Source organism: Phyllostomus hastatus, unplaced genomic scaffold, assembly GCF_019186645.2.
Source record: "Phyllostomus hastatus isolate PE091 unplaced genomic scaffold, TTU_PhHast_1.1 phas_scaffold_345, whole genome shotgun sequence".
NCBI classification, from domain to species: domain Eukaryota; kingdom Metazoa; phylum Chordata; class Mammalia; order Chiroptera; family Phyllostomidae; genus Phyllostomus; species Phyllostomus hastatus.
The window spans coordinates 24,892,673-24,920,416 of NW_025334024.1; the positions used below are offsets into that span (position 1 = coordinate 24,892,673).

At 61.6% G+C, this 27,744-nt stretch overlaps 2 protein-coding genes across 3 annotated transcripts in view; one reads left to right on the forward strand and one right to left on the reverse strand.

The window, feature by feature from the left end:
* Positions 1–13,379, forward strand: part of AMFR (autocrine motility factor receptor) — a 28,641-nt gene extending 15,262 nt beyond the window's left edge. The window contains exons 5-14 of the mRNA XM_045818733.1: positions 116–156; positions 319–451; positions 1,752–1,885; positions 2,797–2,907; positions 3,449–3,639; positions 4,003–4,106; positions 7,736–7,870; positions 9,428–9,511; positions 10,821–11,011; positions 11,782–13,379. Coding sequence (XP_045674689.1) covers positions 116–156; positions 319–451; positions 1,752–1,885; positions 2,797–2,907; positions 3,449–3,639; positions 4,003–4,106; positions 7,736–7,870; positions 9,428–9,511; positions 10,821–11,011; positions 11,782–11,929 — 1,272 coding nt within the window. The 3' untranslated portion in view covers positions 11,930–13,379. The remainder of the gene's footprint in view (positions 1–115; positions 157–318; positions 452–1,751; positions 1,886–2,796; positions 2,908–3,448; positions 3,640–4,002; positions 4,107–7,735; positions 7,871–9,427; positions 9,512–10,820; positions 11,012–11,781) is intronic.
* A 2,565-nt stretch (positions 13,380–15,944) lies between these two features.
* The window catches only part of GNAO1 (G protein subunit alpha o1), a 129,057-nt gene continuing 117,257 nt past the window's right edge, over positions 15,945–27,744 (reverse strand). Inside the window, exons 7-9 of one of the 2 annotated variants that reach the window (XM_045818441.1) lie at positions 21,372–21,525; positions 18,134–18,349; positions 15,945–17,210 (exon numbers count right to left, since the gene is read on the reverse strand). In XM_045818441.1, coding sequence (XP_045674397.1) covers positions 18,162–18,349; positions 21,372–21,525 — 342 coding nt within the window. In that variant the 3' untranslated portion in view covers positions 15,945–17,210; positions 18,134–18,161. Of the gene's footprint in view, positions 17,211–18,133; positions 18,350–21,371; positions 21,526–23,308; positions 27,692–27,744 lie in introns of those variants that run through there. The other variant, XM_045818443.1, reaches the window with a different exon arrangement.

The following is a 27,744-nucleotide window of genomic DNA, read 5'->3' on the forward strand; positions in this document are numbered from 1 at the left end:
CCGGACAGGCTGCTCTTAACGTGAACAGAGAGAGGTTTGACTTTATGCAAAGTCAGTCTGGCCCGAGGAGTCCTAAGTTTTACTGAAAAGAAATAATATGTCATCTGTTTTACAGTCTCTTCTGGTCACCGTGAGGACTGCGCATGTGATTTTACGGTGAGTGGAAATCGGGGGGAGGCGACTGGGGTCTGTGTACACGGCCGAGTGTAAGACACAGCAAGTATCAAATACACGAACGTGGGACTCCCCTATCGCGCGCTCACACCACATTCAGTTGTCACGGAAACCACGAAGACGGTGTTCCTGGACTCGTTGCAGATACGTCATCCACCTGTGGGACCTCAGCCACGAGGGGACGTGGGAAGGGAAGGGGACGTGCGTCTACTACACGGACTTCGTCATGGAGCTCACGCTCCTGTCCCTGGACCTCGTGCACCACGTCCACATGCTGGTGAGCCTCCTCCGAGGGGGCCGGGTGCTCAGAGGCAGGGCCCTGGTCCGTTCACTGGTGGGTAAAACGTCGGGGGAGGGGCCGCTTTAAGACCACACAGACGGGCGCAGCTGCGCCCACCCCTCTTTTTGCCGCTGGGTACAAAGCAGCGTCCTGCAGCCAGTTTGGCTCAGGGGTTCGCCCACGCTCCTGGGAGACTTAGTTAATCTGCTGGCTGAGTCGGTAGCTAGTTCCTTGGGCGCAGAGGGAAGGGGGTTCCTCTGCCGGCCGTTTCTGTGGCTTCTGTTACTTAGTGGTTACTTCACAGACGGTGAAGGGAATTCTTGCGCAGTGAGCTGCCTCGTGGGTTCGTGAGTCTTCCGTCTCTGTAATGAAAAACAATGCCCTTATTCTTAGTTCCTCCCACCTCATTGCTTACGGTTTACCTTGGTGTGCAAGAGATTGCACCGTTGAACGCCTCCTCCATTGGTGAGCGCCCCGTGGTCTCATAATGGTGAGAATCGGCGTACTTGGTGGGCACTCGGTTTAGGCTCTAAGCCTATCAGAGTAGCATTTAAGAGTCGGTTTAGGCACGGCACATTTCTAAACACCTTTGAAAGCAACTCTGAAAACATACTTTAAAAAAATCATGTGTAGCTTTTTTAGCTAATGTATATGAACATTTCCTTAATGCTACTAACTGTTCTTCTAACCTCTTTTAATGCCATCGAGATAAAACGTCTGTCCTGTAGATGGGTGATGATGTAATTCACCAACCCCAATAACGGGGCATTTAGATTGTATTCAGTTGTTTGTGAGATCCTGTCTTTACGTAATTTTGTAATAATCACATGCTAGTTTTCGTAAGGCAGTTTTAGCCTGCTTTTTTCACTTAAGTATCCTTTTCCCTGATACCTGATCCTCAGAAATGTTATGTGTAAGATATAGTATGAATGTGTAGTATAGTTAGTATAATGAGTAACTGTACAATATTACACATGTGAGTTGACAGCCTTGTTATTCCCCTCCTGGGCACCTTGCTGATTCCCTGGTTCTCTTCTTTGGAGTTCTGTGCATGTGCATCTTTCTGCACAGAGCTCTTACATTTCCGGTTGGTGCCTCAGGGGTGACCCCTGGTGACGGGGTGACTAGGCCCCCATCACCCCGGGAGCAGGCACCCCGTTCGGGGCTGTGCGTCCGCCGCACGGCCCCGCGTCAGCTCAGCAGCGGCGAGGACCGTCTGCCGCGCCCCTCGCCTTCACCACCGGCGGGTTCCCGTTCGTTCTCATCGCGTGTTCTGGTCTCTTTCCCCCATGTTCAGTTATTCGGCAACATCTGGCTGTCCATGGCCAGCCTGGTCATCTTCATGCAGCTGCGCTACCTGTTCCACGAGGTGCAGCGTCGCATCCGCCGGCACAAGAACTACTTGCACGTCGTCGGGAACATGGAGGCCAGGTGGGTGAGCACAGGCTGGCGTCGCACCGCCCTGGTCGGCTCATCTCGTGTATTCATTTACTTTACCGTGTTTTTTTCCCCTTCTGTTTTCCTTTTTCACCCTAACCAAGTTGACTCATTTTCGATCTTCAATAATAACAGATCGTAGCTTATGTGAGGACTTGCTTTCGTGACCCGGTAACAGTGGTGAAGAGGGAGGGGCTGCCTGGGCATGAGCCCCCACCTGGCCGTGGCTGCGGGCAGGGCCCTCGGCTCTCAGGGCCGCCGCCGTGCTCTCCCGGGGGGCGACGGCAGAGCCTCCCTCCTGGCACTGTTGGCGGGGCTCAGCGGGCTAACGCGTGCCGTGAGCTTAGAGCATTCTGGCGCTGGGTACACAGTATGTGCCGAGTCAGGATTAGGTTCCTATGATTGTGCCGTTTTTATCGTCACCGTTGTTATACGGAGGCTTCCTTGGGCCTCTGCCCTCTTTATTTTAAGAAGGCGGGTCTCACTTATTCTTTACACATGCATGTGTATACACGCGCACACACACACTCACACCCTCTTGACCTCATTCAAGGAGGCACTCACTTGCCCGCCTGAGGCTAAGCCAGGCCTGGAAGTGTGGAATCGGTGGGCGCCCTTTTGGTGTCCAAGGGGACCGCTTGGCTCCCGGGGGGCCTTAACTCCCCGGATTTGCCCGGCGTTCCCTTGCCGCTAACAGCCGTCATTGAGACCAAGTTAGTGTCTGCGTATAAACTCCTTGCCCGCCCTTTGATAGGCCGAGAAGGGAAAGCAGGTGTGGTGATTTTGGTGCTTGGCCCCTTGACTGAGCTCCTCCAAACCATGCTGGTGGGGAGGTGGCGTGGCTGAAGTGGCGCTCCGATGGCGCCCGCGGAGCTGACCCCCGCGGCGCGCTCTGTGGTTCGCAGGTTCGCGGTGGCAACCCCGGAGGAGCTGGCCGTCAACAACGACGACTGCGCCATCTGCTGGGACTCCATGCAGGCTGCGCGGAAGCTGCCCTGCGGACACCTTTTCCACAAGTAGGCGCTTTGGGGAGGGCCCCGGGCGCGGGTGCTGTGTCCAGGGCGCTCGGGGGCTCGTGGTGCCCGGGCTCGAGGCGAATCCTAGCGCAGTGGTGGGGGCGTTAGCTCAGACTGGCCGTGGTGCTGCGCAGGGTGTTGGAGAGCAGGCCAAGGCTGGGACAGTGTTAGCGGGCAGCCGTGGTAGCCTGAGAGGTCACTGGAGGAGAGGACACGTTTCCGCCACGTGGGGTTTCAGGCGGTCAGATGGAGCTGGAGAGGGCGATGGTGAGCCATGTGACGGAGTCGTGTGCACAAGGTCACGACCAGGAGCTTGGTGGAGGACCGTGTATGTTAACGGGTTCGTGTTCATGGCTGGACCTACTGGGGCACGTGAGAGTGAAGTGGGGCGCAGAGGCAATGTCCACAGAGGTTTCCCAACTTTTAATCTCACCGAGTGGTCAATAAAAGTAAGACTGTAACCCTCCGGATACACCCAGAGCACTCCCGGTGAATTCCCCCAAACCGAGCTCAGGCTATCTCGTCTTGCACCTTCCGGTAGCTCCTGTCTCCGCTCCTGGCTGGAACAAGACACCTCCTGCCCGACGTGCAGGATGTCCCTGAACATTGCGGACAACGGCCGTGGCCGGGAGGACCGCCAGGGGGAGAACCTGGAGGAGAACCTGGTGCCTGTCGCGGCCGCCGAAGGCCGGCCTCGCCTAAACCAGCACAACCACTTCTTCCACTTCGACGGTCCGTTGGTTTCCGCCTCCAGCACCACAGCCCAGGGCTGACGCTGGTTCGGTGATAGCCCCGTACAGGCCAGTGTAACGTAATACTGCGGTTTTAACTGAAAACGTTCAGAAGCTGTCGGTAGCCCTGAGGGGCTATTGTGTCCTGGGCATCCCACTAGGTTTGGTGTGAGCATGGGTGGGCCGGGTGTGGAGGGGGCTGCTTTGGCGGCTACTGGTTAAGGCCTCTACCAGGCAGGACTTCTGAAATATACCAGCTGATCTCAGACGTGGTCCGTCTCCCTCACGTCTGTGTCCCGTGCCTGCTGTGAAGGAGGGAAAAACGAAGAGGTCTCTAAAGCATGTACCGCTCTCCTCCTTTCAGGGTCCCGGATTGCGAGCTGGCTGCCGAGTTTCTCAGTCGAAGTGATGCACACCACCAACATCCTCGGCATCACGCAGGCCAGCAACTCCCAGCTCAACGCCATGGTGAGGGCCGGCTGCTCGGGGCAGGGGGCGGCTGACGCTCGGGAGGGGAGGGCAGGGCAGGGGAACCGGCTCACGTGTGCAGGGGGGAGGGCCTGTCGGTCTGCGCCAGCTCTCGGAGAGTGGCCGGGTGTTTTAAAGTTTGAAAACAATTTGGAAACCACCTTTGGTTTTACTCGTGCGGCGGATAAGCTGACCCATGCTGGGTGCTGCTGGGTCCACTCTGCCGTGATCTGGGCCGGTGGTCTCCACCTGGCTGAGAACTGCCTATCTGGGCCGATCTTGGGCTCTCCCGACTTTAGCCAAATATCGCAGGAAAATTATTGACTGGAGTGAACGATGCACCTTTTATTAAAAAATGTGCTAGGCCTACCAAAGGGGGGTTTTTGGATTCCCATCCTCTCCCTCCCCAACACACACACACACACACACACACACCTCGAGACACTGAGGCATGCTGTTAGCTTAAGGGTGTTGTTCAAACACTTCAAGGTCCTTTGCCTTTTTCTAAAGCTTTGCCAGACGGTGCGTATTTTTATTGTACGGCGTGGGAGAAACGTGTCTGTTGTTGAGGTTTCGCGCGCGTTGTGGCAGTGAGTGCAGGGAGTTGACACGCGGGCGACGGCGGTCCTGCTGGAGCAGGGCCTCCGCCTGGCGTGGGTCAGCCCAGCCAGGACCACTTCGGAGGGTCATCGGTCGTTTGCTCGCTTACGCATTAACCTCAGTGCGTGTAGTCAGCCGATTGGTGCCAGCTGACTTCTCCCGTGACGGGCACGTGCAGTGCAGACGGCGTGCCCAGCACCTGCCGAGTGCACGGGGAGGGCGTGAGCCCCGCCCTGCACACGTGCCGTACTCCGTGGGGAGACCGGCTGTGAATGCCGAGGAGGCAGGGCCGCTGGCGTGGTGGGAGTGGGGGACAGGGCTGGGGGAAGGCTGTTCAGAGGGGGTGTTCCGGGCAGTTCTCCCTGAGGAGGCGGTGTTTAAGCCGAGGCGTGGAGGATGGGGGTGGGAGGAAGTAGTGGGTCCAGGTGCAGAGGCCGGGAGGCAAGAAAGTTGTGGGAACAGAGGCCACGGTGGCCGGGGCCCAGCGAGTCGGGCACCGAGACTGGGGCATAGATTGATGTCGTGGAGCCAGGTCGCGGCAGGCACTTGGAGTTTGAATTTTGTAATGAAAGCGTGAGAAGACCTCGCAAGGCGGCCAGGCGGGAAGCTGTCGCCGCAGTTCAGGCAGAAGCAGCCGGCAGCGTGGACGGGGTGCGTGTGCGAGAGATGAGAGGCAGTGGCAGATCCGAGTATTTTTAGAAGATGAACTGACAGGATGTGATGAGGCTTTGATTTGGGTGTGGGGGTTGGTGGGCTGCGGGAAGTGGGGGCGTGAAAGCAGCCAGGCAGGTGGCAGGGCCGCGCATTGCTGTGGGCAGGACGGGGGTGGGGAGCAGCAGGGGCGGGGACAGGGGCTCTGTGTCCAGCTGGGATGGCCGGGAGACAGCCGCAGACGTCACGTCACGTCACGGAGGCTGTTCTGGACCGCCCGGCAGAGACCACGCTGGCGATTCACGCTGCTGACACTCAAAGCTGGGCCCCGGTTCTCTCCTGGGGGGAGAGAGCAGCTCGCAAACGGGGAGCAGCGGGGACAGAGGTCTGGCGGAGAGGGAGGAGCCGGGCGATGTAGGGGGCAGGACGCAACAGGAGCCAATGGCAGGTCAGGCCTGTGGGGATTCTCAGGAGTCGTGGGGCTCAGGCTGGGAGGGAACAGCGTGGGACTTGGTGGAGGCCCGGGGGTCGTTAGCTGGAGAGGGACAGCCTGAGGGGTGCGCACAAGACCGTGTGGACTGAAGCCCCCGTGGGAGCTGGAGAGAGAGACGCTGCCGACGTGTGTTACAAAGACACGCGGCAGAGAAGCTGGTGCATCACGAAGGGGCCGCGGTGTCGGGACAGTGTTTCTTCCAAGCCTTTTTGAATAAGTCATTTATTTACGAGTTTCAACACTCTCAGAGGAGTATCCGGTGAAGCCACGCACGCTGCCACTCGGCCGGGCCATGCGCAGAGTGAGAGTGACGCCACGCCACGGTGGGCAGGGACCTCACGCGCCCCTGGCTGCCTCGTGGCAGGCTCCGGGTGCAGGCTCGCTCTGCAGCTGTGGAGGCTCCATGGGTGGGGCGCCCCACCCGCCTCCTTGCAAATGCCAGAGGGATGTTCTCGGCTTTGGTGCGCCTGGGGTTCTCCAGCGGGCCTGGGGTTCGTCCTCCAGGTCCGCGATGGAGTGGGATGGCCTATCTTTAGTACAGCTAATTTACTAGGATCTTGCGTTTCTTATAAAGGTCCGATACTTAACTCACTGGGTTTTCTGGAAGAAAAGCTTTAGTCTAATCACATGAACCTTGGGCATCGTTTTGTGTGGGAAATGAGGGTGTGCCGTGGGGGAATAGAGGTGAGTGAATGTTACCTGTCATTGGGGTTCCTCCATCTGCTTTGCTTGGACCTGGGCAGAAGGGACCCACACATGCTCCTGTGCACAACGAGGGGCCCCAGGAACTGGGGGACCTGGGCCCTCTGCCATGCCCCGGCCCTCCCCCACGCCAGCAGCCACCCTACACACAGCTCCGTGAGGTCTCATCCGGATCACAGCTCTCGGCCCCCGCATGGGGGCTCCCTGTGCACAGCTCCAGCGGCTGCTCCTGAGGAGCTGCTGCGCCCACAGCAGACCTCGCTGTCCCCCCAACGCTGCTGGCCTCCCTGCTCTTTTTTCGTCTTTTGATCATGGGGACTTTTCCACAAATAAAACCTCGGCCGTAAGCTCTGTGAAAGGAATACGCAGAACCGGAAAAAGTGATCTGGAGCCTCTTTGAGGGAACTGTGGGGAGTGGTCTGCTGAGACTCACGCACGAACCCCCGCTACATGCCCACCCTACAGCGCCGCCAAGTGGACTGTTTGAAAACTGCGGCTCCAGGGCAATCCTTGCAGTTCACACTCTTTTATCATCTTTTTTATTCAAAGTGAAGTATCACATACAGTAAATTTCCCCTTTTTAGTATCCAGCTCTGTGAGTTTTGTCAAACTTATGTAGTTATGTGACCACCACCATTATCAAGGTAGAGAGCAGTTCCAGCCCCCCCCCCAAATTCCGTGGTGCCCCTTTGTAAGCACCTTCTCTCCCCACCCCCAGCCCTGCCGCCACCCTCATTCTGCCTGTTGCAGAGGGTCGTGTAAATGGCATTTTTTAGTCAGGCTTCTTCCATATAGCACAATGCATTTGAATTTCATCCGTGTGGTGTGGATCAGCAGTTTGTTCCATTTTGGAACTATTGCTTTTAAGAACACACTTTTATATCCAAGTTAACACGCACTTTTGAAAACGGGACTATTCTGGTTGAGCCTGTTTGGCATCTAGCTGGGCTTCTGTGGTCTTCTCAGTTTGAGATGTGTGTGGTCCCGAGTTACCTGTGCGGCGTTCCCAGGAGGCCACGGAGGGCGTGCGGCTGGCTGGCTGGCGATCTACCTGCAGAGCGGAAGTGGCCTTCACCTTGGTTTCCAGGGCGGAGCGCCAGGTTCAGTGCCCGCCCGCCCCCGCCGTGGCCTCAGGGACCGCCTGTTGAGGGTGACCGTGGCCTCTGTGTTTGTGTCTCCGCAGGCGCACCAGATTCAGGAGATGTTCCCCCAGGTCCCCTACCCGCTTGTGCTGCAGGACCTCCAGCTGACGCGCTCGGTGGAAGTGACCACGGACAATATTTTGGAAGGGCGGATTCAGGTCCCTTTCCCCACGCAGGTACCCTGGGGTTCTGAGCGTGACGAATGGCGTCTGCCCTCCCAAAGGTTTGCTTCTCTAGACGTTCGTAGTTGCTTTAACAACTCGATGTTGTTTATGGCTTGAAGAAGGTTTCTGTAATTCCCCTGACTTCCCAAACGGTGACGGAGGGCTGACCCAGTGAAGATGAGAACAAGTGCGTCTGGGTCACTCTCTTTGTGCGGAGAGACCCCGCAGGCCAGCCCACCCCTTCAGACCGGAGGTCAGAGCGCCGTGCCACTTGGAGAAGGGTCGGCAGCCTCCCTCCATGAAGGGCAGAGAGAGATATTTCAGGCTTTGTGCGCCACGCAGTCTCTCTCTGACCTCCCGCCCCTGCCTCCGCAGCCCGGGGGAAGCCGGGAGGGCACGTGATGAACGAACGCAGCTGTGCCCCAGGGACCCCTGGGGCACGGAAACGGGCAGGCGGTCGGGCAGGTCCGGCCGGTGGGCTGGCGTTTGCCCACCCTCGTTTCTAGGAGGTCGTGCTGTCTGTCCCTGGCTGGCTTTGTGGGTCGGCGTGGTTTTCCATTAGGTACAATAGCTATGTGAGGCTTGTGCTCTTGACTTTTTTTTTTAAAAGGTCAGGTTCCTGGCCCATCCTCTATAACCCCTTTGATGGGTACGAGAAGTATTAGCATACCACAGGCAAGCTCTCTGGCTGGACCAGAGAATCATCTACCCAGAAATGACTTAACTTCGGTGAATAAAAACATGGAAATCTATGAATAAAATCCTAAAACTTGGGACTCTTTGAAGAGGGAACGAGCCTGGACGTTGGTGTCAGGTGCTCTGGGGTGTTAGCTGAGGCTCGCTGGTCCTTACCTGGGTGACCTTGCAGCTGGCTTTGGGTTTCTGGCCGCAGACCCCGAGCCAAGGATGCACAGGCCACATCTAGGGCCGGGAAACCTAGGCGGCTGGTGGGGGGCTTGCTGCCCAGCAGAGCCTGGGCCGAGGTGACTGGAGCTGGTCCCCGGGGGGCCCCTGGGGTCCGGTTCTGAACACAGTGCTCCTGTCCGTCGTTGTTGGTGGGGGGCTGCTGCATCCAGGGGCAGCGTTGCCTCGTGCAGGCAGAGGGAGTCCTCGACCCGGAAGGACAAATGGCCGGTGCTGCGGTGCCGGGAGCTGCAGGGGTGTGGGGCAGGGGTGTGGGGCAGGGCCTCTGAGCAGCCACAGCGCGGCCAAGAGCTCACGCCCCTGAAACCCAGGAGAACAGCAGCCCCGTGTTGTAGGACGCTAAGGGGACCGGTGAGGGCTCAGCAGTTTCCCATGGAGTGTGCTGTCGGTGGGAGCCGCTGTCCCTGTGTGATTGCTGGGTGGTGACTAGCACTGGCAAGGGGAGGGGCCGTGGGTGATTCTGAGATTCGGCCCCGGCCCCTGCATCCGGCCTGCCGTTCCAGCAGCCTGTCCACGTCTCTGGCGCTGCAGGCCTGGTGCAGGCTCAGCCCGGGGACCACTGCTCCCCAGCCAGCGGTTTTCAGGTGCCCGTCCCGGTGGGGGCTCCACACGGCCCTGCACTGACTGTCCTGCCCTCTCTTTCAGCGGCCAGATGGCATTAGACCCGCACTGAACAGCCCTGTGGAAAGGCCGAGCGGGGACCCGGAGGAGGGAGCAGCTTCCGCTCAGGTGAGGCCTGCGCTCCACGGAGAGCACTTGTTCGGGGTTGGCAGCAGACGGGAGGTGCCTGGTGATGGCCTCAGTCCCGGCCCTTTCCGTCCAGGAGGCGCAGGGCAGCGGGTGAAAGGGGGCTGTTCACCTTGCCCGGCTTGGTACCTGAGGCCAGCACAGCATGCGGTGCTGGGGTGTGGCCCGCATGGGCCCCTCCCTGGAGACTGACTGTCGTAGGACCTGGAGGAGGACAGCCGGGCTCCCGCCCGGGCCAGCCCTACCACTCTGAGCTGGAGTGGCTGTGCAGGGAGGGCGGAGGGAGGCTGGGTCTGAGGCTTGGGGTGACAGGACTCGCCCAGACCCAGGTGGGGGCTGGCCGGGCTCAGCCCTCCGGAGCCGGAGCCACTGAACTGTTCTTCCGCACACCTCCCCTGCCCCGCTGGCGTCTCCAGGTCTGCAAACTGCACAAACACGAGGCACCCTGCGTGGGCGTGGGTGGGAGGAGTGTGGTTGTCTTGGGAACCAGATCTGCCTACGTGTGCTCGCCCGGTGACTCGGGGTGCCTGGGTGGCTCTCCGGAGCCAAAAGCGGCTCTTCTGTCTGGTTTCCGGGCAGAGGCGCCCCCTCCCCCGCTCACCTCGCTCTTAGCCCCACACCCTGCGGGTCCAGTTCACGTCTCTTTTCTGCAACTCTCATTTGCCTGACCCACGACCATACTTTCCAGGTCTTTTTTAAGGGACTGGAAAAAACCCCCGACCCGCCCTGTCACTGCAGACACACAGGGCTGCTTTAAGGAGGCCGCTCTCCCCTCATGCGTGTTTCCCACGAATGGGAAACGGTAAACACTCCTAAGACTCTGGCAGACCTGTGGCTGGGTTAAGTGCTTCGTGTCCAAATCCATGGTGGGATCGCGCAGACTTTGTAGATGGTGCCGGGCCTCTGAAGACGGGGCGATGGTGCGGTCCACCCAGGTTTGACGCTGGGTGGCCTCGGGCCTCCAGGGGGCGCAGTGCGAGCACCCTGTCTTGATTCTCCACTCTGTAGAGTCTCACACGAAGATCCTGAATTTTTCTGACGTCTTTTCTAACAGTGGAGGGAAAGGATGTATCTGACAGGGAAGCTCGCTATGTCACGTTTTCGGTCATTCCCAGGAAATAAAAAGCCCCTGGGTAACAGTCAGTTAGTAAAAGTGTCCACTGGGCCCGGTCACCGTGTCCGCTCTGCCCCTCACGTACCTCGGACCACCCCCCCCCGCCCCCCGCCCCCCGCCTGCTCAGGCCAGGAGGGCAGCCTGTCCTCACCGGCCCTTCGCTTCCCCCGTGTGCAGACGGAGCGCGTGCCGCTGGACCTCAGTCCCCGGCTGGAGGAGGCGCTGGATTTCAGCGAGGCGGAGGCGGAGGCGGAGCCCAGCGAGGGGGAGGACTTCGAGGCTCGGGGCAGCCGCTTCTCCAAGTCGGCCGACGAGAGGCAGCGCATGCTGGTGCAGCGGAAGGACGACCTCCTGCAGCAGGCTCGCAAGTAAGCCGGTCCCCCCGCCCCCCCCCCCCCGGGGCTGGCCCCACCCCCCAGGTCGCAGCCCGTGGCCTGCGGGCCCTTGTCACGTCAGCCCATGGCCTCGTCTTCGGGCAGAGGCCGACGTCGGAAGCCGTTCGAGTCAGCTAGAAATTAGGATTCCAGGCCCCTCCTGAGTAACGGCAGGATCTGATAACACTGGGCTCAGCTGTGACTTCCAGCCGCTGCTTCTGTCACCTGTCTTCTGTGGACGGCACTCGTGTGCGGCCTGTTCTCAGCTGTTTATGTGAATTGTTCTCATTACCTTGACGGCCCTGGGAGCGGGGCCGTGATCACACCCACTCGACAGACTTAAGGCTAGAGAAGCTGAGACCTAGAGACGCAAACTCTGGCTGAGCGGCCTGGCCTGGGCGTGGACTGCACGTCTGAGCCGCCTCCCCGTGCCACTGTGGCTTTTTACTGCAGCTCTTGGGGACGGGACCGGGCCTGCGTGTGGACACGCGGGCATGTGTGGTGTCCAGCACAGGCCTTCTGGCCACGGGCACTTGGTGCTGCGTGTGTACGTGGGAGGGGACAGCCAGGGGCAGGGAGAGCTGGCCTGCGGCCTGCCGAGCCTCCTCCCCGGTGCAGAGGACGTTCGCCCCCTGCTCGGGGACGGGGACGGCTTCATGGGGTGCCTGGGAAAGGAGGAGGTGAAGAGGGAGTGTGTGTGCCGTGTGGTATCTGTGCCCCGCGTGCCCCTCACCTCTCACTCCAAGCCTTGCTTTTTGTCCAAGGCGTTTCTTGAACCGAAGTTCTGAAGATGACTCGGCTTCAGAGGGCGGCCTGGCCTCGGACAGCACGACCTCCGACCCCGTGACCCTGCGCCGAAGGATGCTGGCCGCGGCGGCGGAGCGGAGACTCCAGAAGCAGCAGACCTCCTAGCGCTGCCTGGCCTCCCGCAGCCACTGCCTCCCCAGCAGCGCGCCGCCCGGAGGCCTGGCCTCGCCCGCCCGCTGCGCTGGGCGGTGGGCCTGACTGCACCGCCGCTGTATAAAGCATGTGGTCGTCATAGTGTTCGGACAGCTGACAAGTTTAATCCTGTTTTATAATACTTTCTATGTGACATTTCTGTTCCCTTTGGAAACACCGCACATTGTAACTCCAGGCATGACTTCTGGCGTTGACTGGACCTCTCCGGGGTGGGGAAAAGGAGGAGGGAGTGGGCGGCTGGAGACCCTGAGGCCGGCAGCTTTGATGACTGCTCTGTGCACGAGTCACAGCGTCTGAGCCCCACGCCTGGTAGGAAGTGGGGGTGGGGCCAGGACCCGGGAGGGGCGGAGGTGTGCAGCTGCAGCAGGAGCCCACTCTGCACTGCTGGAGGGGCCGGCTGGCCGCAGGCTGGCCTTAGTCAGGAGGCATCCACAAGGTCTGGAGCCCGGGCCCCCGGCCGGCAGGGCACCTTGATCGGACTGCGCCGGGTTTGATGCCCGGAGCAGGAGCAGCGCCGGGCTGTGGAGTGGGGGCAGGCGGCCCCAGTGTCCCAGTACATCCGGGACTTCCCCTCCGACCCCGTTGAAACTGGCTTTATTTCCCTTTACGCCGGTGCTCCTGCGTCTCATGCGTCCACCCCGTGTGTCTGTCCTCTCCTGTCTGCCTTTCCCGGCCGTTGGACTCGGGGGGCGCAGTACGGAACGGGTGGAGCGGCCAGCTCTGGGCTGCGGTTCGCAGTCCTTGGTCAGTGCCTCGGGCGATGCCTGAGGCTGTGGGTTTGGTCCTGGGAGGAGGTGCGGGTGTTTAAGGCGGGCGAGGGCATCCTGGAGGGCTTTACTGAAGAAATAAAAGATGTCTTTTGTATCTTTCTCCTCCAAAGCCCTTCATTTCGTAGCCATGTTGCTATTGGTCTGATTGAACTTGGAAAGGCGAGATGTCGAGTCCACCTGCCTTGGAGGGACCCAGGTCCTGGCCCTTTTCAAATCCTTTACCGTTGGTTTAACTTGGAGGGTTTGAAACACGCGGCGATAGGTCCCAGCGCTCAGTTTCATGTCCTGTTGGACTACGTTTTTTTTTTTTTTTTTAATGTTTGAAAGCATAGTTTTTCAGTAGTCCTTTTTAGGGGAGAATCCAGTATTATCTAAAATTGTTGGCGAAGTGAAATGTATTTTAAACCGGAAGTTTCTAGAGTGTCGACAAGTGATGGAGACGAGAGGGATGAAGTACATGCTTAGGCCAAGGTAATTTATTTCAATAAAGAAATCTTTCCAAAGCCTTACCTTCGAAATGCTGTTAGTAAATTTCTGTGATTTTTTTTAAGAAAATGTGTTTTGTTTTGCTGAGAGCATAGCTACCTGTTTCCCTTGTACAACAAGAACGACAATAAAAGGCAAACTCGGTGGTTGCTGCGTGGTGTGTGGCTGGCGGCCGCGGCGGCGTGCTCGGAGCCGACGGCGCTGCGGGCCGGTTTTGTGCGTTCGCTCTTCCGGCCGGAGGTGTTCTTCCGCCCGGATGTCTTGCAGGTTGTGCCCGTCAAAGATGACAGTAAATGTTGCCAATGTGTGGAAAGGGGAAATTGGGTGAAGTCAATTTCAGAAGGTCCGGAAACGCTGGCGTGCGGCGATGCGAGTGGCCCCAGTGGGGGGACACATCCCAGAGCTTCAAAGGACCTACAAGGAGAGTCCGGAATGCTCCGGGTGATGGAGGACCCCGGGCGCTCCCGACTCCCGACTCTGGGTCCCTGTTGTTGGTCGAGGGCAGCTGGTCTAGACGCTCCGGGCAGCGGCAGGAGCGCCTGCTGGGCCGCCGTCCCGCTGGGTCCCCGGCTCAGGGCCTCTTGCTGTCCGGAGTTTCCCCGGGGTCAGGGGGCCTGTTCTTCTCTCAGCACCACAACCCGGGGCAGAGCCGGAGGGGCCAGGCACCGTGGTGCCAGGGGGCTGAGCTGCCCTTGCCCTCTCTGGGCTTCTAGAAGTCGTTCATGTTCCTCCCTCCATTTTCTCATGGGCCCTATTTTGTTGAGATCTTGGATTCTCAGAGCCCGCCCCCCTTCCCTCTCCCCGCCACCCCCCACACACAATGTGAGGCTTTTAATGCAGGCATTTTGTGTCAGTACCAATCCTAGTGTCCCGGGTGGCCGCCTGGACCTGATTTCCCACTTGAGCCGTGCAGACAACCTGCTGTTTTGTCTTCGGCCAGCAGACATGGCCCTCCAGGGGCGGGACCCCACCCTCCAGAGGCCGGACCCCACCCTCCCGCAGGACAGGGAGGGAAGCTGAGGGCCCCGCTGAAACGCTGCACAGGCCGGAGGAGCCACAGCCTTGCCCACGAGCTTGTCTCGGGCTCAGCACTGCCACCTGGCCTCGCCTGGGAAGCCTCGTCTCGGCTCGTCACCCAGAAGCATCACATGAGTCCCTTGTGGGGCTTCTAGACATGGCGATGCCTGGCCCCCATCCTCCCCTCTCCAATGAATCAATCGGTCTCCCTGTGTCCTTCCCCAGAACGAAGCTCCCCAACTTCCATTTGAAGGAAGGTAAGGCAAAAGTGGAAGTCCCGTTTGTTTTATCTACGAAGCTCATCGGGAAGGTGGGGAAGGGCCCTGCTGGAACGTGGCTCGTTGGTAGCGAATCTCAGCTACCCGACGGGCTGGCGGTCACCGTGTCCTTCAGCTTTGCATCCGCACCGGGCTCTGTGTCTTCCTGGCGTGAGGAGGTCAGGCTGTGGCCGGGGGTGTGCCCTGCCCGTCAGCGGGGGTGGCCGCAGCCTCTGCTGCAACTGGTGCGGCCCGACTGGCCAGCGGGCCGGTCCCGGCCAAGGGGGTCCATGGCTGCCCAGGTCAGCCGGTTTGTTACCAGAACCAACGGGCTTCTTGTGATTCCCCGGTCTCTGCAGTGGTATCGACCCCGCCCCCACCTCCATGAGGTTCAGAACCCACTGCAGCTGCCAGGGCTGGGAACTCCCATTTGTTGGGGTGCAGAGAGGACGCCAAAGACCTGACCCCCCGAGGCTCTCCCACCCCTGGATGGCACCATGTAACACTTGCCCGTTTCACTAATGTGCAATCATGGACACAATGCAAGGACCTGGGTGAGCTGTGTTCCCCCGGGTCCCCGTCTCAACCGACTTGCTAATTGTTACAGCAAAACCCTGGCAACCCAGGAGAGGCGGTGAGGCCAGCAGCCTGGCGGAGACGAGAATCGGACTCCAAACGCCAGGCTGTGCTGATCTCAGTTGCCCCTTGGGTGTTCGGCAGAGCAGAGGGCCCAGGCAATTGGGCCTCATTCTTGAGACCACCCTTCCCCCCACCGTGGTGGAACAGCCGGGAACAGAAGGAACCCTACGTTAGCAGCTTGGGGACTGCCTGCCCTCCCCTGACTGCCATTTTTTTGCTTTCCAATGCTCAGTTCCACCGTACCCTCTGCCAGAGCCAAACCCAGCTGAGAGCGAGGAAGAGCTGGGAGCTGCCAGCCAGGGGGCGGGGGGACATCTGCCAGCAAGACGGTCCCCTCCTCTGCTCTCCTTGCCCTCAGCCGGCTCCCTTTGACCTTTGACGGCAGCAGGGAGGGTGAATGGGGGACACGGAGAAAGTCCAGGGGCAGGGGGATTGTTTCTTTTTAAGTAGTTATAGTTAAAAAATTGATTTTAGAGAGAGGAAAAGTGGGTAGGTGGCGGTGGCGGGGGGCGGGGGGAGAGAGAGAGAGAGAGAGAGAGAGAGAGTTGTTTTCCACTCATTTACGCATTCATCAGTTGCTTCTTGCAGGCGCCCCGACCAGGGATCATCGAACCTGCAACCTTGGCGTATTCAGACGGATGCTCTAACCCACAGAGCCACCCCGCGGGGCCTCCTGGGGGGACTCTTTATCTGCCACCTACAGCCTGGCCCCCCAGCCCCGCAGTGTCCGTGGCCCAGTCAGACCCCTCCTGCCCTCCTTCCTGCCAGAACAAAGCCCGAGGGCAAGAGACGCAGGGATACAGACAAACATTCTCTTTATTGAGCTACACATGGATTTTCCATTAGTCAGAGAAGTAGACTGGCAGTGTGTAAGATATCACGGAGACCTCACCGGTTGGGAATAGAAAGGCTTAGAAAGACCCGTGGGCTTTTTTTTCTTTTTTCCTTTTTTTTTTTCCAAGTTTTTTTGTTTTTCTGTATTTTTTAATGTTTTGTGTTTTGTCTTTTTTTTGCCTCCTCTTTATCTGAAATGGCTGTGATTGGTCTTCGGCAAATGTTCAGTCTTAAAAGTAAAACCACGGAGGGGGTGGGGTCTGAGCATGAGGCAAAGGAGAGAGATGACAAGGACTGACTGGTCATGAAAACTGGCTTTCATGTCAACATGACATTCCATCTTTTTTTTTTTAATTTTTGTTTTTTTTTCTTTTCCATCTCGTGGCATTTAAAAAAATGTGTGGTGGTGTTTTTTTTTTTCTTTTTATCTGTAGCACGATCATCCCCACGTGAGAAAGAGCGGACACAGGCCACTGAAACGGAGGAGGAGGCGGAGGCGGAGGCGGAGGGGCGCGCACACGGGGGGTGGGGGGTGGGGGGCATCCGTGTGAGGGACGGAGAGGCAGGGTCGGAGAGGGAGAAAGACCGCAGCCCCGACCCCCAGAGACTGTGGAAGCTGACCCGGTGTGTGGTACCTAGGGCTCATCGGGACGGAAATAAAAACCAACTAAAAATCTGGTAGAGGGTGTCTGTGGAAAGGGGGCCGGCGGGGAAATTGTTTTCTAGAGGGCTCTGTTTATACGCATGATCCGGATTCTTTTTGGCAGCTATGGGCCGTGAGAGCTGTGCTTTTTCTATACAAAACTGGGGTTAGCGTGTGGCTGGAGTGGCTGGGCTGGGGCCGGGGTGTGAGTGGCGTGGGGGGCTGGCCCCGCCCCCTCCACCACGTGGTGGGGGGGTGGAGGTGCAGGTGTATGTTTCTTTAATCCCCGCCACCCGCCCCCCGCAAAAAAAGAGAAAGAAATATGGATGTCATGGTGAGTTTTCCATGTTCCTTTTAAGCTACAAAGCATGTGAGAAATGTTCTTTTTTTTTTCCTTTCAAATTCTAAATGTAAAGACTCAACTAAAACCGGATTCTACAGCATTCTACAGAAATACACAGCCGTCAGTCACTCTGGGGTCGTAGGTTAGACAGGGGCTGGGCACAGAAAGGCTGTGTGTCTTACAAAGGCCAAAAGGTCATGCTACCAGGAGATCAAGGTCAACAGCAGAGAGTCCGTGAAGCAGTCTGTAGAGAGAGAGATAAGGGGTCCAGTCTGACCACTTTCTTGGATTTGAGAAACCAACCAACCAACCAACAAACCCTGGCACGCTTCTCGGCGGGGCGGGGCGGGGCGGGCAGCATCGAGGGGCGAGCAGGAGCCCAAGGGCAGCCCCGCGCAGGCCCCTGGAGGCCTGTCCGTGGGGCCCTGACCCGTCCGGCCCTCCCCCGGCCCCTGCTGTCTCCTTAGCCCCATCTCTCTACGTGCCCTGAGGGTCCCCTCCCCTCAGCTGCTTTCAGAAGCACACCGCATCTCCCTTTCCTGACCCCTGCCAGCGTGGAGAGAGAGAACTGAGTAGACAGTGGGCTGGTCAGAGCAGGTTCTTTTAAGTTCTCAAAATTTCACCACCACTACCCCTCCACCCCCAAACGGGCAGCGTCCTTGGTGTTCCTGTGGTTGTTGGGGGGTAGGGCCGGGAGGTGGGCAGGGTGTTGGCCATTTCGTGGAGGGTTTTGGGGTTCGCACAAGAGCAGGACGGGCTGAGGGCGCCCAGCCTCGGAGCTGGAGGCAGCGAGACGGGCCAGGCCCCCGCCAGGCCCCCCGCCTCCCCTGCCTCCCCGGCTCGCAGAAACGGGTCTCAGAGAGGGACGCCCTGGGGCAACTCTCACAAGGATGGCCCCCCAGCAGGCACGCCCACCGCCACGTGTGTGTGAGTGTGTGTGTGTGCACGCTCACGTGCTGACCCGGGAACGCCTTCGCCTACGGGGTGGTGGTCAGTTCTGTCTGAAGCTCTTTCTAGTACAAACTAAAAAGAATTTTTAATAGATATTTTTATATATATAATGTTTTGTTACGCCTCTTTGAAGTTTATTTACCAACTTGCATTTGTTTGTGTGCGTGTGTGTGTGTGCGCGTGTGCAAGCTGTTCTGTGAGTGCCGGAGTCATTACCAAACAGGTTGCTATACAGGACGAGAGGTCAGTACAAGCCGCAGCCCCGGAGGTTGTTGGCAATGATGATGTCGGTGACGGCGTCGAACACCACCTGGATGTTATTCGTGTCTGTGGCACAAGTCATGTGACAATAAATTTCTTTGTTGGGCGAGCGGTTTTTGCTTTCGAATTGTGCTTGGATGTAGGCGGCTGCGTCTTCATAGGTGTTGGGGCCTGTAACAACAAGGACAGGGGGGAGGCCCCGGTGAGAGTGGCGGGGGGGACGGCTTGGGGGCCCCAAGGAGATGGGTGGGCCGTGGCGTCTTCCAGGAAGCAGAGGAGACCGGCTGGAACGGAGCAGGCCGCACCTGAGCCTCCTGCTCTGGGGCGTGGCCGCAGTTTACATCAGAACCACCTGTGGCTCGGCGCTGGCCTGGCTTCTGACCTGATAAGGTCGTCCTGTCTGTCTGCACACTGGAGGGACCCAGGAGCCCCGGGGGGACAGTGGCCACAGAAGGTCCATTTTGCCTTCTAGGTGAGCACACTGAGGCTCTGCCCGGGTCTGCCCTCCACAACAACACTCACCCCTAAACCAGTCCCGCTGCTTCCGATCAACTGACACAGTGACATCCAGGGAAGAGCTCCTGGCAGGGCAGGACCCAGGGTTCCCGGGGACCAGGGCGTGCTGGGTGTCGAGCTGGACCTGCACTGCTTCCTGGGTGGCTTCCTCTCACGAGAAGCCCCTTGGCAGGGCCGGGCACGACCCTACATAGCCCTCATTCTTAGGCGAGTGGCCCAGACCTGGGGTACCGATACCCTCTGGGTGGGAAGCTGAAGGTGCTAGCAGCCTGTGCCATAGGCACCACCGTCCCCCCAAATTCCTCGTCCTTCCCCTCGATCCTGACCAAGGCCTTGTGGGGACATCTGTGGGTGATGCAAGGACAGTTTTCTAATCAGCTGCACCCTGAACCCTGTGGCTCTGCCCTTTGGACAAATTCCAAACACCGTAACCCGGGCACCAACACAGAATTGCCTGAAAGTCCATCGAGGGAGACGCCCGATTCCCCTCGGGGCCCCTGGGGTCCGGCCAGCTCGGAAACAACACACTCGGGCTTCGAGGGTGTGGGGTGACACCCCCTGCCCCACGGGCCCTGCCCCACGCTCGGGTGGCTGGGTGTGAGCCGCACGGGGAGGCTGGGCTCGGGCCACTGGAAGGCCTCTGCAGCCAGAGCAGTGAGTGTGAGGGGCTGGGGGGAGGTGGGGGGACGTCCCTGGGGTGGGGGACAGGATGGAGACCGGCTCTGGACAGCCCCCAGGGCAGAACCTCCTCGGCCCCGCTGTGGGCCGGGCACTGAGAGCGTTCAGCGGTGAGTTTGTAGTGCAGCCACCAACCAAGGTAGTGACCGCGCACAGGCTGGACACAGCGCCAGAGGGGACCCCATCCAGGAGCTTCCTGTCCTGAGGGTGCCGAAACGGGGCGCCGATGGGGGTGAAAGCACCTGGGAGTGACTCCAGGACCCCCACCCCCTCCCCCACCACCTGTCCCCTGCCCCCCCTTCAGCCTGCTTGGTGTCTTCCGCGGGCCTTGGCACCCCCTGGGGCTACTTCACTGCTGGTGATTTGTCATCCACCCTGGTGACACTTGAACTCAACTATGACGTGATATTGGGCCGCTCTGGATGCTCTGGAGAACTCGAATGTTTCCCGAATTCAGACCGACTTTCTCTGGGGGGCGCAGTGCCTCTCCCTGCTTAGCAGTGAGGCTGGCTGCTACCTGGGCCCCGCCCCAAATGGGCTCCGGTGGGGCTGGGTCCCTGGGGGCAAGGACGGAGGACGGACGAGCCTTAGGGTAGGGCCTGCCCAGGCTTCTGGCTGCTGAGTCACCTGTGGGTCACCATGACTTTCTAAAGAACCTGACCTGGGCCTGCGGGGAGCCTTGCTGAGGCTGGGAGAGTGGCCAGCAGTGTGGCTGCCTGCAGGCTGGGCCCTCCTGGGCCCCGGGGACCTCGGGGGCCTGCCCCATGCCGCCCTGCAGAGGGCGCCCCCCGCACGGCTGACCCCCTGTCCTCGGAGTCACACCTCAGCAGCCGCCCCGCACTGCAGGTCCTATCCTCCCTCCTGTGGCATCAGAGGTGCAGGTTGGCTGGCTCCAGGGGCTGCCCTGGCCCCCTGCCTGCGGGAAACAATGCTCCTGACCACGGCAGAGCCGAGCCTGCCCCCACCGGGCTCTCCACAGCTGCAGGTGGGCGGGAGCCTTGCTGATTGACAAGCAGCAAACAAACACCAGGGAGGAGACGGGCTGTGCCGGGAATGAGCCACGGGCCCCTCTCCATATCCACGGGGGAGAAGGTGGAGGGCGAGCGTCCACCTCTTCTGGAGCCTGGCTGGGTTCAGGGACCTGTGTGGCCCCGGGAGCTGAGCCCATACCCTCCTCTCCCTCGGGGCCGCCGGCAGGTGGCTCCTGACTGAGCCAACCTGTGACTCATCCTCCACTGCAGGGTGCAAAGGGCCCCCACCCCAGATGCTCCCCAGGCCCCAGAGGGGCAAAGGCTGGGCTCTGGCGTCCCAGCAGCACCGTGATGGCCGTCCCTCCGCCCCCTCTGCCCAGCTGGAACGAGCCTCACTGAGCGAGAGGGCTGCCCTGGTGAAGACGGGGGGCAGAGGAAGGCGCGGGAGAAGAGGCGTGGAGAGAGCTGGAGTGGTTGGATCTGGGGAGAGACCGGGGTGGAGGAAGAGGAGCAGGACACAGGTGCAGGGGGTGTGAGGTTCCGGCGGGGCCCAGGCAGGGCCCTGAGGATAGAGAAAGCAGGTGGGACCACTGATGGGCCCCGTGCCCCGTGCCCTTTCTAACCAGGCCCAGGTGCTGTGGGGTCAGCGCCGCCCCAGGCAGGGCACGGGGCGGCCCCTGGGGAGGCAGGACATGCCTTCTAGCGGTGACGAGGGTGAGAGGGAGCCTGTGTCCTGTTCTGCCTCCTGACCCCTCCATGTCACTCCCGAGTCACCTGGTCACAGAACGTGTGGACCAGAGGGTCCACCCCCCACCATACCCAGGTCGCACCCTGGCGTTTTCCTCTGCACACCCTGCCAGGCTCCTGCGGTGAACACGTGGTGCCCCCACACCAGCCAGTGCTGGCCTGGCGGCCTGGTCCCTGGGCCACCGCAGGCAGCGGGTGTCTCTGGGTCACGCCTCTAGAGGTGACGCAGGTCCCGGGCAGGGTGGGGCTTCCTCCTGCACAGGACCCCCGGGGACACCCACCTGTGTATTCGGGAAAGCAGATGGTCAAAGGTGACTTCTTGATCTTCTCCCCAAAGAGATCTTTCTTGTTGAGGAAGAGAATGATGGAGGTATCGATGAAGAACTTGTTGTTGCAGATGGAGTCGAAGAGCATGAGAGACTCGTGCATGCGGTTCTGCGGCCGCGGGTGGCAGGGGAGAGAGCGGGAGAGACAGTGCGGGGGAGACACGGAGACAGGGAGAGAGAAGAGAGAGTTAGGCTTGAGAGGCTGGAGCTGGGCTACTCGGCAGCTCCGGGCGGGGGGCTCCCAAGCCCCCGTGGCTCCTCGGAAGGCTGACGGGTAGAGCTGTCACCTGCCACAGGGCACAGGCCTCCAAACCCCAGCCTTCAGACCTGTCTGCACCCCTCGCCTGGGGGCCAGCGGCAGAGCTCGGCCCAGCCCCCGCTCCCTGGGGGAGGCTGAGGCCCCGCTGGTCTGGGCTCTCCTGCGGGGTCCCCAGCTGGGCTTTGGCCCTTCCTGTCCGGACCTCTCTTCCTGAGCCCAGTCTGGGGGCGGGGTGTCCTTGGGGAGGGGTGAGGGACTCAGGGAGGTCACGCCTTGGGGTGGGGGGGATGCCTGCAGGAGTTCCGGGGACTGGCCACAGCCCCTCTGGTGGGTCGCACTCAGCCAGGTCCGACCCCGCAGGGAGTTTTCAGCCATGAAGGCGGGAGGCACTGCCTGGTCCACGGGAGTCCGGTGAGCGCACAAGCGTGCGGGGCAGCCCTCCCCACGGAGCAGGACCCTGTGGGCACAGCCCTTCTTCCCTGGGCAGGGCCTGGCGTTCCGCCGTGGGAAGCCAGGCAGCGCGGGGATGGGGGGGGCATGTGTCCCTGTGAATGGACCCCATCTGCCCGGGAAGGTGACTTCCTGAGCTGCAGCCCCCTGGGGGAAGGGACAGCTGTCCTGCCCTGGCCCTGGGAACTCGTCTGCCCCAAACCCAGCTAGCTCCCTGGGTCTCCAGCTCCAGCCCAGAAGTGGTTCCAGGGCTGGTCTCCCTCTGAAGTCAGAACACTGACCCAAACCAGAGGCAAGAGCAGAGAGCCGGGGGCGGGGGCATCGCTGGGCCTTATTCACCGGGGAGGGCTCGACCCCCTGGGGGTGTGCAGGGGTGAGCTGCCTGCTCGGTGTGTGGCGGTGGCTGACTTCCTCTCGCTGAGCAGGAGGGGGAGGGAGGCCACGACACGTCCACCATGGCCCCCGAGCCCCACTCCGCCACCACTGCGCCCAGCACTGCGCCTGCCTCCTGTCATTTGATCTCACCGACCCCTAGGGGCGCCGAGAGGTGACACGCAGCTGGGCCCCGCACCTGGCTGGGGCCAGCTCCAGAGCGCGGGCTGTGCAGTGGGCCCCTGGCGGGGGGGCGGCTTGCAGGGAGTGCGGAGAAAAGGGCAGATCCAAAGGCAGGGGGACGGGTGCTGCTGCAGAGACGGGGCGCCGGCACTGAGACCCCCTCCACGGCCCGAGCGCGGGCTGGAACCCGCCACCAAGGAGCCCAGAGCACACAGCGTGTCCCGACAAGCTTCCCGGAGAAAACAGAGGCGAGAATACAGTCGAAATGGGAGGCGGCACCACTTGAGAGAAGAGGAGGAAGCCAGGAGGGTCACAGCCAGACAGCAGCCCCCCGCCCAGTGCCTGCCCGCCCCAGACTCCAGCGGAGCTGAGACCAGTGGGAGACCTGTGTCCGCACGGCCCCGCGCGGTGGCCTGGCCGGCACCGAGCACGCTGGGGGAAGGCCGGCCTCGGCCCTCCCGACAGTCCCGGGCGGTGGGCAGGGTGGCCGGCCGCCCGGAGCCCTCCTGCGCCCAGCAGGCGTGCCCCTCCACCAGGCGGCCCGCAGGCAGGCCCGGCTCCAGGCCCCGGCTCCCGCGGGCGCGCCTGGAGGAAGCGTGGGCACCGACACAACACACCACACTCACGCTAGAGAAAAGCTGGCACTTTTTATTAACGGTAGGTGACTAATAAATACATTACTGCAGCCCATAAGTTATTACAATGACTAGAGATTTATTAAACCCACAAGTTGCTCTACTTACAAAATTACAGTTAATTGGGTGGGGGGCGGAGGAGGGGCGGAGAGGGGGACTACTGAGACTAAGGTGGAAGGTTTGCTGGGGAGGGAGGGGCACCCACGCCCGCCCTGCCTGGGACGGGGGAGGGGAGCAGAGAGGTGGCAGTGGTGGGGGGAGGAGGCCTGGGGGCAGAGGGCACAGGCAGTGGGCATCGAGGCAGAGCCATGGCAGGCAGCCAGAGACCGGGAGGGGAGGGCCTGGCTGCTGGGGGAGGCTGCAGGATTGCAAGGTGGGGAGGGGTGCGGGGAGGAGATGAGGGGCCACAGGGCCAGGGGTGTGTGGAGCTGCTGGCTCTGCTAAGAAAGAGGTGTCTCCACGCTGCTGGTCTTGGCACATTGGGCCTGGGGGTGAAACCTGTCCATGCAGGGGGCCCCCTCTGACCAAGGGGGCCAGGGACTGAGGACGGTGGGGGGCTTCCCTCTGCTGCTGCCTCGACCGGCCCCTCCCTTGACGGGGGCCTTCACACGGCCGAGATGGGGTCCGTCTGGAGCCCGGGGAGCCCCCAGAGGGAAGGCCCCCCCACCATGCCTCACTGAGGGGTGGGCAGCTTGACCACCATCACAGGGCGCAGCCCGCACGCTGGCCCGGGTTCCCGGTCTGGCTGATAAGTCTAGCCTCGCAGCCCTGAGCTGCTGGGACCCTCACTGTGAAGGCGCGTGGGCCGAGACGGGGGACTGTCTGGGGGTGCTGGCCCGTGGCACCTCGGACGGAGTCCCTGGTAGCCGCAGACCTCCATTCCTGACATCTGCCAGGCTGTGCCTGAGGCTTCCAGAGGCTCAGAGAAGAGCAGGGGCAGTGGGAGAGGCTCGGTGTGCCAGGCTTCTTGAGGAGGGGCCGGGCAGGCCCCCGCCCGGTCTGGAGGGAGGAGACTGAGGCCCGGGTGTTGGTGGGTTCCTTACTGAGGAGTGCAGGGGCCGGACCAAGGGGAAGGGGAGGGTCCGGAAGGAGGAAGAACCTGCGGAACCGGCCACACCTGGCATGCGCTGTGAGTGCATTAGGACGGAGCAGAGGGGTAAGCATTCCCTCCCACTTGTCTTGGCAGAATGGAGGGGTGCAGAGGGCCTGGTTTTGGAGGCTCTGGGTGGGGTGTGCACTGGCGGCTGCTGCCCGCTGGTGGGTGCTGTGAGGACTCACTGCCGTGGGCACTGTACTGCCCCCGGCTCCTGCCAGCGGGGCGCGGAGATGGGCCGGGAGGCAGCGCTGCCTCCTGGCACCAGGTGCGGTGGTGGCCCCCTGCCTGGGCTCTGCCCCCTGCTCCCTGGTGTGAACACGTGGCCACAGGCCCTCAGGCTCTGCTGGGGCCAGAGCAGACAGGAAGGGCCGGGGCACTTGGCATTAGGCTTCTGTGGGAAGCGGCCCCGGACCCAGAAGGTCAAAGCTGTTGGCGAGGGGCCCAGAGCCCACGCCATGCCCAGACTGGAGTCCACAGGCTCAACAGCGCCCCTCCTGGGGCCTCGGGTGCTGCCCCGCACCCCCGCCAGGCCTGAGAGCCTGGGGGCCGCTCTCAGTTCTCCGTGCCAAGGCCAAGGCCTGGCTCTGGTGGGGGCATTTGGGGCAGGGCACCGAGCTCGCCCACGGGCACCGGGGTGGCAGGCACACTTTCCACGGGTTTGGCAAAGATGACTTCCTAGAAGTCAGCTTCCCCTTGGCCGGCCATGTCAGGGCCACTCGGAGAGTTGAAGCATGGCCCCCAAACACAGGCCACCCAAGTCACACCACTCACAACATCTCCCCCTGCACCCACGACGGAGCCAAAACTCATCTGCCACCTTAGCTATCACTCCCCAGGGTGGCGCCGTCAGTGACAACAGGCGTGAACCACGCAGTGAGCGGCGAGGGCATTCGGCCCCAACACCCCCCCCCCCCCGCCCCTTGAGGGTTTGCGTTAGACAACCACGGGCACCCGAGGGCCGGAGGCCCAGAGCAGCGCGAGAAGCGGGACGGAGTGTGGGGGAGAGAGGGCAGCCCGGAGCGGAGCGGGAGGCGCAGGAAGGCCCCAGGCAACCGGCTCCCCCGGACTCCGCTGCCCCCGCCAGCGAGGGCGGGGCCTGCAGGGCGTGCCTTCCTCCACCCGAGGTGGGCTTGGCCACCTCCTCCTTCTTGCTGCTGCGTTTGAGTCTGGGGTCCCGGGGCAGAAGTAGGGGCACAGTTGGCAACCCCTGGGGTGACGATGCAGGGAAATGACGGCGATGTCTCCCATGTCGGGCAAAATGGCAGGCTTGGGCCAGGCTGCCCGTGACGGTGTGGAGACTGTGGGCTCCAGGGGCTGGGCTCTGCCACGGCCCGGCCCGGCCCACGGGCGGCCCACGGGCAGCCCACAGGTGAAAGGACTGAGCGGACCGGGCTGGCTGCCCGTGACTTCCCACAAGGCTGGGCCACAGCAGGAGAGCCGGACGGCGGAGGGGCTCGCCCAGGGGCATCCAGCCTGCCGGTGTCGGGCTCCGGGGGCTGGGCTTCGGGTCTCCCGTGTGCTGTGCAGAGCCGAGGGCCTGCTGGACCCAGGCAGCCCAGAGAGACTGGCAGGGAGGGGCTCTTTCCGGGGCTCCAGGGCAGCCAGGGGGCGGTCCTGGGAGTCCAAGGGTGTGGACTGGCCCTGGGAGAGAGCGCAGCGCCCAGGTCGGGGCTGGAAGAGCAGAGGGCTTGGGGAGGGAGCCAGAGACCCCTCCAGGGGCGGCCCCCTCGCTTCCCTTGGGCACATGTGGCTCCCCTGGCAGAGCCCGTCACGCAGCGCACAGGGTCTGCCGGGCTGCTGGCACCAGGCCTGGGTCGTGGGAAGTCACCTGCCCACTGTTGCTCAGGAGTCTCCCAAAGCCCCTCCAAGAGCTCCAAGGACTCTCTTTATAGAAGCAGGGGCGTCTGAGGCAGCGTGGGCCCCTGGCAGTGCCCGACAGCCCTCCTCTGCCCCCAGGGCCTGCAGGACCAAGGGCTGGGGACCCCCCCCCCCCACTGCCGGTTTCTTCACCGAGACCAAATGAAGCTGCACATTGGCCGCATCCACACCCCCAGCCTCCCCAACAACAGAACCTCCACCCGGCCCCTGCCGGTTCGAGTTGGATTCACTGCAAATTCAAGAAGAAAATGCTGGGCTACTGACACCCACAGCTGCTTCCCAAGACCGGGTGATGGGGAAAGGTAGACGGGTCACCCTTGCGCCTGCAAGGGTGAGGTGTGAGGCCCTACGGCAGTCGACACAGGGCTACTTCCCCTCAGCACCCCTCCCCCAACCTCGCACCCTCTCCTTGACCCTGCCTAGGCACCATGGGACTTGGGGCCTCCCCCCCCGCGCCGTGGACCACAGGCTGCTGCAATATGTCGTCAGTCACAGAACCGTTCCCCAACCCGTGAGGAGGGCTGCCAGGAGCCCCAGGGGTGTGCAAGGAAGGACGGCCGGGAGGGAGAAGGCAGGGTTTCTGCCGGGGGCTGAGATCCGCGGGGAGGGAGGCGAGAGGCACTTGTTGCTGAGGTCTGAGCCCTTGGACCCGTGCGCCCTGGGCCCAGTCCCACCCTGGCTTTTGGTGACGGAGCTGCCCCACCCAGAGAGACCCCAGGAAAAGCTGAGCAGTGGCTCCGACAGCCCCCTCCCCTCCCAGCACCCTGCCCCATGGCCACCCCTACCACCTGCACGACCCCAGAAGGCAGGAGGAGTCCTTGGGACTTCGAGTGCGAGTCACCAAGTGCAGGGGGTGCCCATTCTGGGCCACACGGTGGCCTTGACCCCACACTCCTCGCCCCAAGATTGAACGCTCAGAGACAGAGCTGGGGCCGAGGCCAGGGAGCTGCAGGAGGGCAGCGGGCAGCCCGGCCCAGGGCCCAGGGCCGTGCGGGTACACAGCACGCTGCCCGGCCGGGGTTACCACTCGCTCTGCTGCGGGGGGCGGGGCGGCCGTGGAGGACCGTCCCTCCTCCCGCCTTGGTGCCGGCTGCTGTGCTTCCCTGTCAAGTGCGTTAGAGGTTGAGAGGTGCCGGGCTCTGGTTCCGGAGGGGGGGTGGGGGGGCGGCAGGCTGGGCAGCGCGGCGGGCGGCTGGGAGGCAAGGCCAGGGGGCTCAGTAGAGGCCGCAGCCCCGCAGGTTTTTGGCGATGATGACGTCCGTCACGGCGTCGAAAACGAACTGGATGTTGTTGGTGTCGGTGGCACAGGTGACGTGGGTGTAGACCTCCTTGTGGGCGGACTTGTTCTTGCTCTCGTACTGGGCCTGGATGTACGCCACGGCTTCCGTGAAGGCGCTGGGGCCTGCGGGGGGAGCCGGGAGGGGGCAGGTGAGGCGAGGCCGTGGTCCGGGGGCC